Source organism: Malurus melanocephalus, unplaced genomic scaffold, assembly GCF_030028575.1.
Source record: "Malurus melanocephalus ecotype Western Australia unplaced genomic scaffold, MMel_1.1 scaffold_220, whole genome shotgun sequence".
Classification (NCBI taxonomy): domain Eukaryota; kingdom Metazoa; phylum Chordata; class Aves; order Passeriformes; family Maluridae; genus Malurus; species Malurus melanocephalus.
In genome coordinates this window covers 370,435-384,396 of record NW_026623452.1, presented here as the reverse complement: position 1 = coordinate 384,396, position 13,962 = coordinate 370,435, and the positions used below count along the sequence as shown (strand labels likewise).

The 13,962-nt window shown below is 39.8% G+C and overlaps 1 protein-coding gene across 1 annotated transcript in view; it reads right to left on the bottom strand.

Moving 5' to 3' along the window:
• Nucleotides 1-1,581: 1,581 nt before the first annotated feature.
• Nucleotides 1,582-13,962, bottom strand: part of LOC130578281 (glypican-5-like) — a 318,008-nt gene continuing 305,627 nt past the window's right edge. Inside the window, exon 8 of the mRNA XM_057374239.1 lies at nt 1,582-8,744. Within this exon, the coding sequence (XP_057230222.1) occupies nt 8,542-8,744 (203 nt within the window). The 3' untranslated portion in view covers nt 1,582-8,541. The remainder of the gene's footprint in view (nt 8,745-13,962) is intronic.

Below are 13,962 nucleotides of genomic sequence, written 5' to 3'. Positions count from 1 at the left end.
TGTGRCCTTTACCCAGGAGCAAGTATTACATCTCTTCAGTGGTATTGAGGGCTCCCAGGAGAGCAGGTAGGCACCTTTACATCTCCCTGTGTTTACTCCAAGAGAGGAACAGTAACGTAGTTATGTGCTGAAGAAACAGACCTTCCCTTGCCAGACTATGACCAAAATACTGAGAGTTCCTCAACAGTTCTCAAGGTCTGTATCCTTTATTCAACACATCATCTGAACAGATTAAAATATATTTAAGATTTTARAGCTTTGTAACTTACATCACTGATGATGAAAAACATTCAGARAAAAAGAAGAGAAATTTTAATAGACGATGACAGTTGCCTGCTTTGGAGTATTAATTTTTATTCCCAATCACAGTTCACTGTCTTTTACAAAGCACKCTGTTTAACTTTTCAAAGTAGCCTTGTTCTTCTTTTAAGACACTGTTTTCAGACTGTTTCTTTAAATTGCCTTTATCGTATTCCATGCTGAAAACAAATTGAAGAAAATTGACAAATTTATGCAATAAAAATATAAGAAGATATACTGCAAATAAAACACRTGCTTGGGAAACAAAAATACATATTAGAGCTTGAATACAGCTTAGGGCAAAACCAATCTATTTTGGAACTTAAAATACCCAAGATGCAACTAAYGTAAGATACAAATAGAGCAGTCTATTAATTCCTGTAAAATAAAATGAACTAAAACAGACTAAGAGGCCATAAACTAGTTATTAAAAAAGCTAAATGGCAAAGCATGTGTTTTACTAGAATTTCTATCTCAGAGTACTGTAAACATTCATAATGTATTATTTCTGATACCAAAGTACAGTAARTAGTTGTGCAAAGTTTAGTGTGCTGGCTTCCATTTTTATTCTAATATGGCTCCATAGAATAAGTAGGATAGGATAAACATTTTTCTGTATTGCTGCTCCAATTGCCTGCTCCCACCTGCAACTGAAGTGTTTTGGGAGGTTTCAACCCTGCTGCTCATTCCTAATGTCAAAGCTCAAATAAGTCAGTTAAATGCATCTTCTCATTTTTCAATGAGCCCCCACTGAAAGCCTGACTGCTTTCCTGACTGCTTTGTAGATTTGTCTGCAACTTTTGTCTATACATGGCTTRCCACCTGTGAGCCATAAACCTTAGCTTTTTTCCAGCCCCAAAACAGAACTAAAGGTAGACATGCTCTTTCATGACAAGCAGGTAAGCTCTGACATGTGCACCAAACTCAGCCCCACTCAGGGRGATCTATGCCTTTGTGAGGCCTAACGTCCTGCTTTGGTTTCCTTCCAAGCTGGATGTTTAGCATAATATAGAATAACATTTGTTTCTGCTTAGGAGGAAATTTAATTTCTTCTCTATAGAGCATCAGGCTGCAGTAACTCAGGACTTTGTCATTTTGCTAATCTGGAAACCCCTGGGTAATTTTACCTGAAACTCAATGCAAAGGCACACAAGCTTCAGCTGAGGCAGAACACAGCTGCTTGCCCTCTCTGCTGTATAAGCTTTCCTGACAACATCAAAGCCACCATCCACCTTCTGCAACAAGTCTCTCTTAGTTTTTGGGACCAGTTTAAGACCTATGTTTGAACATGAAACAGAAAAATCAAAGTTGATCTGCCTCAAAGCCTGATCTTTATCACCAAACCTTCTCTGAGAAAGAATTTCTACCCTAGGAGATACTCACAGAATAAATATCTCCTTGTAGCCTAGCTACAAGGTGTAGAACCAGCTGTTTCTGGAAAAGGCCCTTGCTGTGCCCCTGGAAAGGGAAAATGCCAGAAGACTTAGGGCATCCCACGTGTTACGGAATTGCTTTTCAGGCATGAGATACCATCTGACCAATGGCTGCGGCAATGCAAAACTTTGGCAAATTTTGTAATCACTGCAGTTGTTCTTGATTTTCTGTACTTGCGAAGAGATGGGCAGGAATTCCCATTCTTGGGCTAGATACTTCTGTCAGGGTAAATTTACATTGTTAAACTGAAATCAAAGGAGCTGTACTGATCTACAGGAATTGAGAGTCTGTTCCAACATTTCATACCCCCAAAAAAGCATCTTTTTTTATTTGTTTTCTCAATTTTGTATACATGGAGGTTGTAAATATTTGGTATTAGCATTATTGTTAGAAAGTTTTTGCGAGATCTCCTTTCCAGAAARATTGAATTATCTTCCTCAATATTCTGCACATTTAAATAGACCATTACTATACAYCTAGAAGCTTCCTTATAAGATTGAAGCAATCTGGTTTAATTTCCCCACGTTTAACACAGTGTTCTCAGCACTCTAGCATAGCAGTGCTTTTGATAGCCTCTGATTAGTAAAACTTCTAAACTGTAGATGCATGTACAGAAATATCAAAATTACACTAGGATGTATATTCTTGCAGTCTTATTACTTTCCTTTTTCATTACTGAACAAAACAGGCTACAAATCTGGGGTACTGCACTTAATTATAGGAAAGTGGYATCAGACTACTTCCATTTTAACTGCATTTAAAATGTCTGTAACTATTCTAGGCGCAGTAATCCAAAAGCCTAGCCTAGCTCATAAACCCAGAYGTATGAAAACGTGGTTTTGCATTCCCCTGAAAAGTCGTTTTAAAAACTGCATATTTGCAAGGAGTTCACAAAACTAGCAATGCATTTATTTTTCAAATGAAATGTCCATAGCCTGCAGAATAATTCAAACAGGTGCTAATTAGGTGTACAGAAARGCCACTGAGGATAATTTATGTATCCCCCTGCAAGAGAAAAAAGCCCGAATAAATATTAATTGCTTATATTATGCAACTAATTATTTTTAAGATGGCACTAAATTAACTGCAAATATTATAATTACAAAGTACTGGGTAATTTACAAAAGATTAATTGAAATGATTAAGTGCAAACAGCATAATTTTGCAAGTTGGTATTAATACTTTCTGCACGGAAAAAAAGACCAACATGGCTGTWAGTGGCTATTTAATGAAGTACTTCAAGCACATCGTGAGAGCATCAGTGGCCTCGCTTGAATGTGCCCTTCTCCTGAAAAGGTGTTACAGGATTTCTATGGGGGGAATTCATTGTAGTGTTGATAATTACCAGAATGCCTAAACCAGTCTATTTTAGGGACTGGATTTGATCTCAATGACACGGGAGCAACACAGAAATACTGCATCATGGTCTGTGTCCAGCAGCCTCTTCTGAAAGCTGCAGCATCTGCAGCTGCTTCCTGAATAAGTACTGAAGCAGTTGCACGTGCAGTTGGAATGCATTCCTTGCAAACAGCAAAAGGCCATCCACTTCAAGCGAGATACTTGGAAATATCATGACACAGCAATAGCTTTAACGCACTTTGCTGAATTCAGTACAAGCTTCCTGCATGCAGGCTTCCTATTCTGCTGTATGGAGGTGGACTGGTGATGAACCTGGAGAGGGGAGAGGGACTTGAAAAACTCTTCTAGTCCATGAGTGATTTGTTTCCTWGGAGTATTCTCTGTTTTAAATGCGGGATCTTTTTCTGAATTTATTCTCTCTCTATTGATTACAATCTCTCCACCGGCATTTGTATTTTTGGAGGCTTAATATTTAATACAATTCAAATTCAATTATTTAGAGAGTGACAGTGGGAAAYAGAAGAGAATTCAGTATTGGGAATAATTTTAGACTTCTGAAGCAATGGGAAGACATAATTGTGTTCTTTTTACTAACACATGTCAGAGCAGGAATGACATTGACTGTAAGATGTTTTACGTTCAATGACACAAGCCATATGCCATTAAAGAAGCACCAAGAGTAGTGAAATGCTCTAAAGAAAAATAAATACTTTGTCCTTTTGGACAGTTGTAACATTAAGCACTTAAAATGCTGTGATGCTCAATGTGCACGATAAGGAATGTCTCCTACAGCACTACACTTAAGTGAAGAGAAATGACCAAAGCATGTATCTATCAACTGATTTCACTTAAAAATGGGTAGACTGCTTATTGCATTTCAATAAAAGCTAAAATACCACTGACACCCCACTAGCTATCAAATTTTGATTGTAAACTTTGTTTAAAATGTGAAGTTCCATTTAGGAATGTAGGAWCTTTCTGGATTTTTGTCCTACTCAGTATCTCACTTCAATGTGTCTTTCAGCTCCTTTCACTTGAATAAACCTTGCTTAAACCTCATCATGTGCAATACTGAATAATAATATCTCAGTAAATATGGGCAAAAAGGCTCAACTAACATTAATATCAGGTCTGTGCACAACATCCATTAGGACATTGAGAAGAMACACAGRATTAGAGAGTCAAATTTAAAATTATGATACACATTGCAGTCCTGGTACCAAAAGGAAATAGGGTGATATTAAATACAGATCTGATTGAAGAGATCAGAGAGATGTGAATCTCACAGCCAGATACCCATACACAGAGCCTCTGAAGTCAATGCAGATGGACAGTATTATTTGTGGTCCCCTTATCAAGCTCTGACAGACATTTTTACCTCAAAAGGTTCATTACTGAGAGATCAGAATCACAGTTCYTTATGCAATGACAAAGTTACACTAGAAGACAGGGCTTAGCACTGGCAATATGCAAGCCAGAAAAGAAGTGTGAGAGGCCAGACTGTGCAAAGCATCTAAACTGCAAAAAAAGTCCAGTTCCTAGCAGGTGTCTGTGAAGTTGCGTGAAAATGCAGTCTTGATTCTCTGCTGCTCTTTGCCTGTCCAGTCTCCAAGAGAAGACTTGGAGAGGTGTAAAATCTGCTGGAAATTAGCTGAGGACTCAGGGCCTCAGAGAAGCCAGCAGGAGGCTGCCATGCCCTGGTGCCCTGCAGCCAGACAACCTGTCTCTGCCCACCCACCTTCCCTCCTTCCCTCTTTCCCTGGTGTTTTCACAGCCAGGAAGAGGACTGGAGACACAGGGACAGCGACACAGAGCCTGAAGAGCAGTGGAACACTAAGAACTGACACTGTGCCCATGGCAGCTTTGTCTTACTTGGTAAAAAGCCCGCATCACTACCAACAGAAAATTGTACATTGATTTTACTCACAAATGTATGACAGCAGTTATTTTCCAATGCTGGCATTCACAAATGTGGGCACAGCAAAATATTAAAAGAAAGTCATAGCAAAACAATAAACAACCAGAAAGCAGTGGCTAAATACAATTCGTAACTGTTAGGCAARGCTACAGCAATGGTATTAGACTGGTACCTTATTTTACACTGAGATTACATAGCCAAGTTCAAAAGTATTTTAAATTTAGACCTTTGTAATTACATTGTAATTACAGTGTACTGCATAACAAACTAAGGCTTTGTAAAACAGGTATCTTATTCATCTGAAAACGAATGCTTCCTTTATCTGACAYGACCAGTTGGTTTTGCCTTTGCTGGTGTAGATGTCTTGTTTAATAGAAAACATACTTTTTAAAATATGTAAATGCAATTGATCCTGAGGGAAAAAAAATCATAAACCACCRGTAAAAATAAATTGCATTGCCCTTTAAAATGGCACCGTTTTTGATGCTCACTATGAACATATTTCATGCATATTTGACCAGAACTCTTTTTACAGTGTGGAAGTGTTTTTGCATGAAATATATTAATTGATATGGAGTCATCTTCCCTCCTGGAACAATTTGTATCTATTAAAATACTGGTTGAATCCAATGAAATTAGTTGATTTTATCTCACCCCATGATTTGAACTTGTGTTTTGTTACAGAAACTTTTAAAGGGCTGTCTTGTTTGGCTTGAGAGATGAATACAAATATTTGCCAACCAATCCACAAATTCAAATACTTGATTTTTCAGAGGTTTCTGTTTARCAAAATTATGACATTTAGCAACAACAAATAATCCCCTGGGTGAGTTATTCCAACTTGCCTCCAGTGGAGCTTCTGCAGCTCCCTCTGCTGCAGTTGAACGTGTGGCTGGTGGGATCACTGCTAAAACCTCAGAAACACACCTGGGTCTGGGTGTTCAAGTTCCCTCTCTGCAGTGAGAAAATGTGGAAATTCCAAACGGCACAGCTGACATCTGGCAGGATCAGAGCTCAGCCCTGCAACCTCTGTCCCACAGGAATCCTGATGGGGACTTCAGGGTGCAAACTKCACTTGCCTGAACGATGACTGAGCATTGTAAGCGTGAAAACACTAAATCAGGAGTCAGGCTGACAAGCATCAGATATGAATTGCTCCAGTGAAGCCAGAGGGTGGCTGGTGTGAGCTGAGGGGCAGGTGCTGAGTGTGAGCACCCACTGCACTTTTCTTTGTGTGCACAGAGAGCTCCCTGCCTAATGCAGGATTCTCTAAGATTGCCAGGCATTATAGACCTCCACTGTACAAATGGCACGACCTGCACTCCTCCTCAGGTAAAATACCACTTTTCCAGAGGGCTCTGAAAACTAATACAAGAAGCAGCATTTTTAATTATGTTTCCATAGACTGGTTCAGCTCACAAGCCCAGGAAAACAAAGGACAGCCATTTAAATACTTCTGGGAAAACTGATTTTCTCTTATCGGACTGGGAAGCACTCCTTAGGGATATCAATATCCTTACCATTGTAAAAAATCAGAATTAAAATGCAAAATACTTCATGCTAATGCAACTATCTTCTCCATTTTATCTCCTTGTTTCAACACAAAAACTGAATTATCTTTTAGAAAATGTAGCTGCTGCCACTTCAAAGACACTGCCTTTGCAGCTGGGTGCATCCATGGTTCTGATCATACCTTTATGTTGTAAATGTGATCTAGGAGCCAAAATTGGAAATGCAACTCCAGCCCCACCTGTGCAGACATAAATGGACATGTTCACTAATACTGTCTGAAAATGTGCAGTGTAGTGAGCCTCTGTTCACTTACTGTCCGCTTGTTCTGTACTATTGTCACCTCCCTTCTGATGACATCCAGCAGTAATAGTGGCCCATGGCACCTTCTTCGAGTCAGGCTTTTAGAATAAAAGTTGCCAATAAAATGCCTGAAGCTGGTTAGTGAGATACAGGGCTCTTCTTCTGAGTAATCTCAGTGACTGTGTAACRCAAAGTATTAAAGAGATGTTTTACAAAAAACCAAAGGCAAGTGTTTTACATTAAATCTTACAAAACTGTACATAATAATAGTCTACAACATGAAAATGGCCATTAAACGGTTGTAATAGTTATGAAATGTAGTAAATATAACAATTCTAATGTTTCATATGTTTATCATATTAATCACTGTATTCATACAGTTGTGGTTGTATACATATATTCAATGGCACTATAAACAGTTGTTGGAAAACACACATTAACTCTTAACCCATTAGAAGTTATTATAGTACTTTTTTATCCAAAAAGTTAGAATGCATCAATATATCATTGATTTAAAAAAACAGCCTTGTGATATAATGCACATTTTACATTTTCTAGCAATCAAGATAAAGCATAACAGAGAATGTTCTAGATTTCAGAATGTTTTACATTTACACCTAACGTGATACAAAATTTTAAACATTAAATGTAATTAAATAATACACAGTTTATGAAACAGTTGATTTCGGACATCCATAATGCAYAAAACCTAGTTAGTGACTAATGGGAGCTCCCAATAATTTATATCTCTGGGATCTTTATGGAAAATTTAAGTTGATTTCTATGTAACATCTCAGAGGCAAAGCAAATTTGAACTGAATTATCTTTTTTTTTTTTTTTTGTTCTACACAGAGCTGCGTTCAAGTGGATAAAACATCATTATGTTTATTTATGTTTCCCTTTGCTGGACATTCATCCAATAAGCTTTGAGCATATGCTTAAGCATCTGGTAATGACATTTTGTTGGGCAGGGAAACTCACTATCTATGTCCCTCAGTAAACAAAGTGGTTCTATTTTTTTCCACAGTTAAGGCAACTATACTGATATATTAGACACACCATATGTTTTTATGTTGCTTCCTACAATCTAAACAATAAGAGTGAAAAGAAGTTTCAAACATGCTTTGACCTTCTTGACCACTCAGGAATTTCATCGAGCTGGTACAGAACTCGTCACTGTACAGGGGAGCAACCTGGTCTGCTGGGAGGTGTCCCTGCCCATGGCAGRGGGGTTGGGATRAGATGGTATTTCAGGTCCATTCCAAGCCCTTAACATTCTATGATTCCAWGAATTGTAGAACATCTTGTTAAAAACAAAGGATTGACTTGAATTTGAAGACTGACCATTCATATAACTTAGCAGAAAAATTAAACAAATAAACAACAGCCAGTCAGAGAGAAGCAAATGAAATTGATAAAAACAGTAACACACACATACACAATTTCTGTGTTTTCAATTATTTCTACCCCATAACTTAAGCTATTCAGACCCTTGTGATCATCCTCTCTGTACCTTGGGTGGGCTTTGCCAAAGTCTGTCTTCAGACATTGTAAGTGATGACACTTGGTATCTGCYAACTCCAGCATATCCCTTCTTATTTATTCTAACATACCACATCAACTARAGAGCCATTTCCATTTGTTTCCAGTCAGGTAAGGCTGCAGGTATAAATGACAGTGAACAGGAGCACTAGCACAGCATCTGCACAGCAACACAGCTACAGGGGACAGTGCCACAGAACTGCTAGTGCTGCCAAAACAGCAAGGGGGRCACTCAGGGCTGGGCTGCTCCCATTTCCAGTTACACTGTGTTTGGAGGATGACTTGACAGTGCTTGTGGTGGTTGTGGTGTCCATCTTTTTCATGGTTGGTTTTGGTTCGTTTCTGTTTTCTGGATGGTTTTTTCTGTCCTTCAGTATATCTGAAAACATGAAAGCAAACRTAAGGTTAATCACACGTATTAAACAGTGCTTCTGCCCATTGCTGGAATGTGTTGTACACTCACTGTGAATAACTGAAACATGGATGGAGACTGATGGGGCACTTGCACTGATGTTTTAGTTGGACTCACAGTGGCTGCTCTGTCCTCAGCACYCACGGTTTTGCTCAACAAGTCGTCTCTGCCTGCCCGGCTCTCCTTGGCTGCTCACAGACACAGCCTGAGCAGAATAATAGGTGTTCTGCATTGCAGTGGCTRGGCTCAGAACCTGATCTTCTCTCACAGAAAGTACCTGCATTTTCACCTGGGATGGGACGCAGCTCATGCTTTAAAACAGGATGTTAGGACTCAGTGGTTTTGCAATGTGTCGCAGTAAAACACCCTCCAGGTTGATGGCTTGCTGCAGGAGATTGGATATTGACTTAACAGAATCCCAGAATGGTTTGGGTTGGAAGGCACCTTAAATATCACCTCGTTTCCAAACCCCTGCCATGAGCAGGGACACCTTCCACTATCCCAGGGTGCTCCAAGCAAGCCCCATCCAGCCTGGCTTTGGACACTGCCAGGGATGGGGCAGCCACAGCTTCTCTGGGCAGCCTGTGCCAGGGCCTCAGAACCGTCTGAGTAAAGGACTTCTTCCTAGTATCTAACCTAAATCTCTTCTTTTTTTCATTTAAAATCATTACTCCTTGTCCTTTTCACTGCCTGTCTGTGTAAAGGGTAACTCTCCCTCCTTTTTGTGAGTCCCCTTTAAGCWCTAGAAGGCTTCTCTCTCCAGATGCATTTTGAGGCAATTCCATGTATTTTTACATAAAGGACTGGATTCAGAAGAAAGTAGGAGCAGCCCTTTATGGCAAAAACATGGGATTTTTTTAAAAGGGAGAAAATAATAAATCTTCAGTTCTAAAGATGTTCCCAAACTGTTTGAAAACATTACTGAGACCATATTGCCATATTGCCCTTAAATCCTCTCACTGGCATTGTGGAAAAGAAAAAAAAATTAAAAAATCAATTTATGAAATTTAAAAAAATTTCATCTGCTGGAGGAATGATGATAGTCAGTTTGTAAAAGCATACCTGAATGCTWGGCAAAAAACAAATGCCTACCTGGAAGAATTTATAATTAGCAATAAATGTTCAGGTCCAAGTTTAAAGGATTTGYGATACTAATGAATGCAGTGCACATACAAAAGAAAGCAAAAGGCATAGATTTGTAATGCAGATGAAACAGCAGTCCAATCTTAAAATGAAAACTCTGAATCATAGAAGCAAGTTCCTGGCAGAAATTGGAAAGATGGAAAGGATTCCAGAAATGTAAATGCAATCTGAGATCATTGTCTGCATGTCAGTAGTTCTGAACAACCATCAATAAATTCACTTGATACTAAAAATGAGCTATTGTATTGGGAAAGCACACATTGTTCTTTTGCCAGAATAAACCGTAAAAGAAACGCGATGAATTCCTCCATTTTACCATAATATCAACATTAATCCCAGAGGAATGTGTGATCCCTACACCTGACTCAAGAGTGAGTGCAGTGAAGGGACACCAGCTGGCAAGGCATGCATTGCAAAAGGGTAGGCTGACATTGTGCTCACAGTTCCTTATGGCAAAGAACAGCCATAGCTCCTCTCTGCTTCCAACTTGCAATGGAGCTCACAGAAAGGAGGGGGAGAAAAAGCATGCTCTAAATGTTTAGAAAATATCAGTATTCTGAGGACATTTAAAGAAAAATGGACAACCTTCAGACTGTCATTAAAGTAAATTAAGAATAAATCATGGAAATAGGTGTGTTCTGACACTGCCTAGAGTCCTTTCCATCACTGTCATTCTCCTTTGCGACTGCAGTAAAGGCACTATTTCTCTTCTGCCTCTTATATCATCCCAGCCTGCTGACTTCAGCTCTCTGGGGCCAGCTGATTAAATTAAGACCTCACTCAGGTAAATCTATTCCCCTCTTTCAGCTGGCCATGTCCAGCATTGTAACTTGATTGGCGTCTATAAATCGGGCAGACTGAAATGTATTAATTCGTTTATTTTCTTACTATTGACTTAACCAAAAATCTAAGGTAAGATTTAATGCTATCAGAGAGACTGTTGGTTTTTAAAAGCTTTCCTCTCAGTGACTGCTTAATGCACTACATAACAAGCGTTAAATAATACATTAGAGAATTCTGCCTGTATCCTTTCCAGGGGAAAGACTACATTCTGAATTCTCTCTCTGCCTTCACAGCAGAGGATCTTCCCATGCTATTCATGGCCAATTCTAATTTGGGATCTAATTGTGCAAAATCAGCATTTCATTTAAAATGCTCTGTTTTCTCCTTTCTTAAAAATAAATAAAAATAGTTTAACTTTCATTTCAGTTCAAAATCTTTTTCAATCCTGTATTTAGCTTTTAAGGCACAAATATCAGCAGTAAAAAGAYTTCGTGTTTTATTCCAGTTTTCTCAGAGTTCCTGTTGCTTACTCACTCCACGATTTTGGCTGAGAATCTGAGTTAAATGAGTTTTTCCTCTTAAATCTTTTTCTCTGAGTCAGAGATGGTTATGTTCAGTCTACTACTGACATTCAAAAGGCAAAAAAGACTGATCATGCTAGGAAAGAAGAAAGTGTCAGTGTGAAGACTAGCACAGAAATAAAACTTCAGTCTCAACACAGCAAACCCCAGATGTTCAGCACCATGAATGCAGCCCCCAGAGTATGACTTCATAAAACCAACCAACCAAACCACACAGCTTTGGTCTGTTCTTCTATTTACCTTCTGCATTTTAAAGGCRTTATGGTTCCCCATTAGAAGATTTCTCCATYRCTAGAAAYTTCCTTCCACCATSAGTYCCTCTCTCCTTTCCAGAAATGGAGWGGTTAAACTCTTTGAAGGCTTCAGCTAACCTCAGCCTGACAGTTGTGATGGTTTTTTGGACACTGCCATGTGAATATTGTTCTTTCTATGCTGTTTATTKACCACTGCACTGTGATGGTGATACAGCCACTGCAGTAGCTACTGTGCTGTTYCCTGATCCAGGCTCTCAGTGAGAATATTCAATCCTGCCAAAAAGGGTGCTTAGTGAAGGCAGCTGACTGCCAAAGCAGCCGTTCTGAGCAGCCTTTCGGGACTCTTGCCGAGGACGGGGTCTGCTGGGGTCAGTGAAGATGGCTCAGAGTTCCTCCAGGCCCCGTGATTACAGCTCAGTCAGTGCAGGGGATTGAGTCCACCTCCTCAGCTGAACTCTCATCGGTGTTAACTGCTGCAAAATTCACATCTTGACAGTATAAACAAAACACACAATGACTTGCCCTCGCTGTTTAAAGCGTTCAGCATTATTTTCACCTCGGAAATGTAACCGCAGATTGCTTCCCAGTAATGCACGTGCCGCTCCGACGGCACCGAGCTACTCATAAATACTTCTATGGATCAATACTACTCCTCAGAGAGACCAGCTTAGGATGACAGGGAGAACCAAACTGTCACTGACATCTAATTTAGGAACAGGAAACCTCCCCTACAGTGAGGGCTAATTATGCCTTTCAAATGCATTCATACATGTTAAAGTACACCTTAATCGGAGTCTGTAAAGATACTGGGGCAAAACAATAAAATTGTTTTAGGTTATTAGCAGGTCATCAGACAGAAGTTCAAGTTATATTGGCACCCAAGCTGTCATTCCCCCTCCTAGCCAAGTGATCTGCAGTTTGCTACTGCTAGGGATTATCACAGATATAACTATTTATTGGTGCACTTGCATGCTATTGCTCTCCRGTGAATGGTATCAGCATGGTCTGCTCTAATCTGTTCATGTTTCCTGCTGTCCTGCCAAGGGATGAACAAGTTCAGCTACTTAATRGAAACCTCTTTCCATTTTTGTCCTTCTCCTGATCTGATTTGAGCTCAGTCATTTCCCTGTGGTTRTAAATGATGCGACCTCTGCTCGTCAGGTGCTGCCCTTGTGGCTGCCCAACAGCCTGCGTGCCTCAAAGGCTACAGAWCCTCTCACCAGAGAGGGAACAGCCCCTATGAGGCGATGCTGAATAAAAACAAACCTGCCAGAGCACTCCTGTAAATGTTAATTACAGCAGCCTGGTTTCTAATGGAGCAGGGCACTGACAGCAGGGAATCCATGCTCATCAGTCCACTGTGCCCATAACAAAGTGGGGATTCTGGACACGTTTCCATCCGTTTTAACCATGAGCTGCTAGAGAGAACTTCCAACCCAGCTATTTGGGGACACAAAAGAGGCAAAGATGGTTTATTTCTGCTTTCCCACACTAATTACATCAAGTCAGACCTGTCCATTTCTTTCTAGACTTTCATGCAAACRCTGTGCTTTGAAAAGACAGAATGTCAGCATCTACGATAGCAAATTAATGCCTTGCTCTTGAATGCCTCATCATGGATGTAATGACACTCATAATGCAGGTCTGAAGTGAGCTGGTCAGCAYCTGCAGTTACTCTCCACGTTGGAGCTCAGTTGCCTGATAAATTTCCCTTCGATCACAGGCTTGGGTTTGGCTGACAGCTTCATAAGAAAATTAAAGCTAGGTGCAACTTGGTGGAACAGGCTCTTAAATTACAGTAGATGCTGCAGTGTTATTATTAGCTTTTTATCACCTCGGGTAGCAAAAGCTGAAATTACTTTTACATATTCAAAGGAAGAAGCTCTGAAACTGCAAAACAATGCTGTYGCCATAAAATGTACCAACAATTTCCAAATAATCCATTATCTTGACATTAAGACCAGCACTAATTATTTCCAGTTACAGCTGCAGCAGACAAATGGAAACAGGAATGCTGTGGAAATGGGAATGTGAGAACTCCTAAAGTATGATAACTCRTGATGCAATTCTCCAAATTCAGGAGTCTGTTGTTGTCATCTATATAATACAAAAGGTGGGTGTAATGTATGCTTTTTGGAGCCAGAAGAAGGGAGCAATGAACAGCTCTGCAGCTTCCCATGTATGTACTGTTCTACCATTTTCTATTTCAGCCTCAGAACATGGTGTCCACAGAAGCCTTTTCYCCACACACCTTTTTATGGAAACCTGGTGTTAGGAGGCAAAAGAAATCTTTAATCTGAAAAAGAAAAAACTCCAGGAGTTTCAAGTGCATAGATGACTCTCCCCACTGAACTCCTGAGTGGCATTAGGTTCAGCCCAGCCTTTCCAGAAGACCCGTGGGACAGGATTATGAGGGTAAGCTGA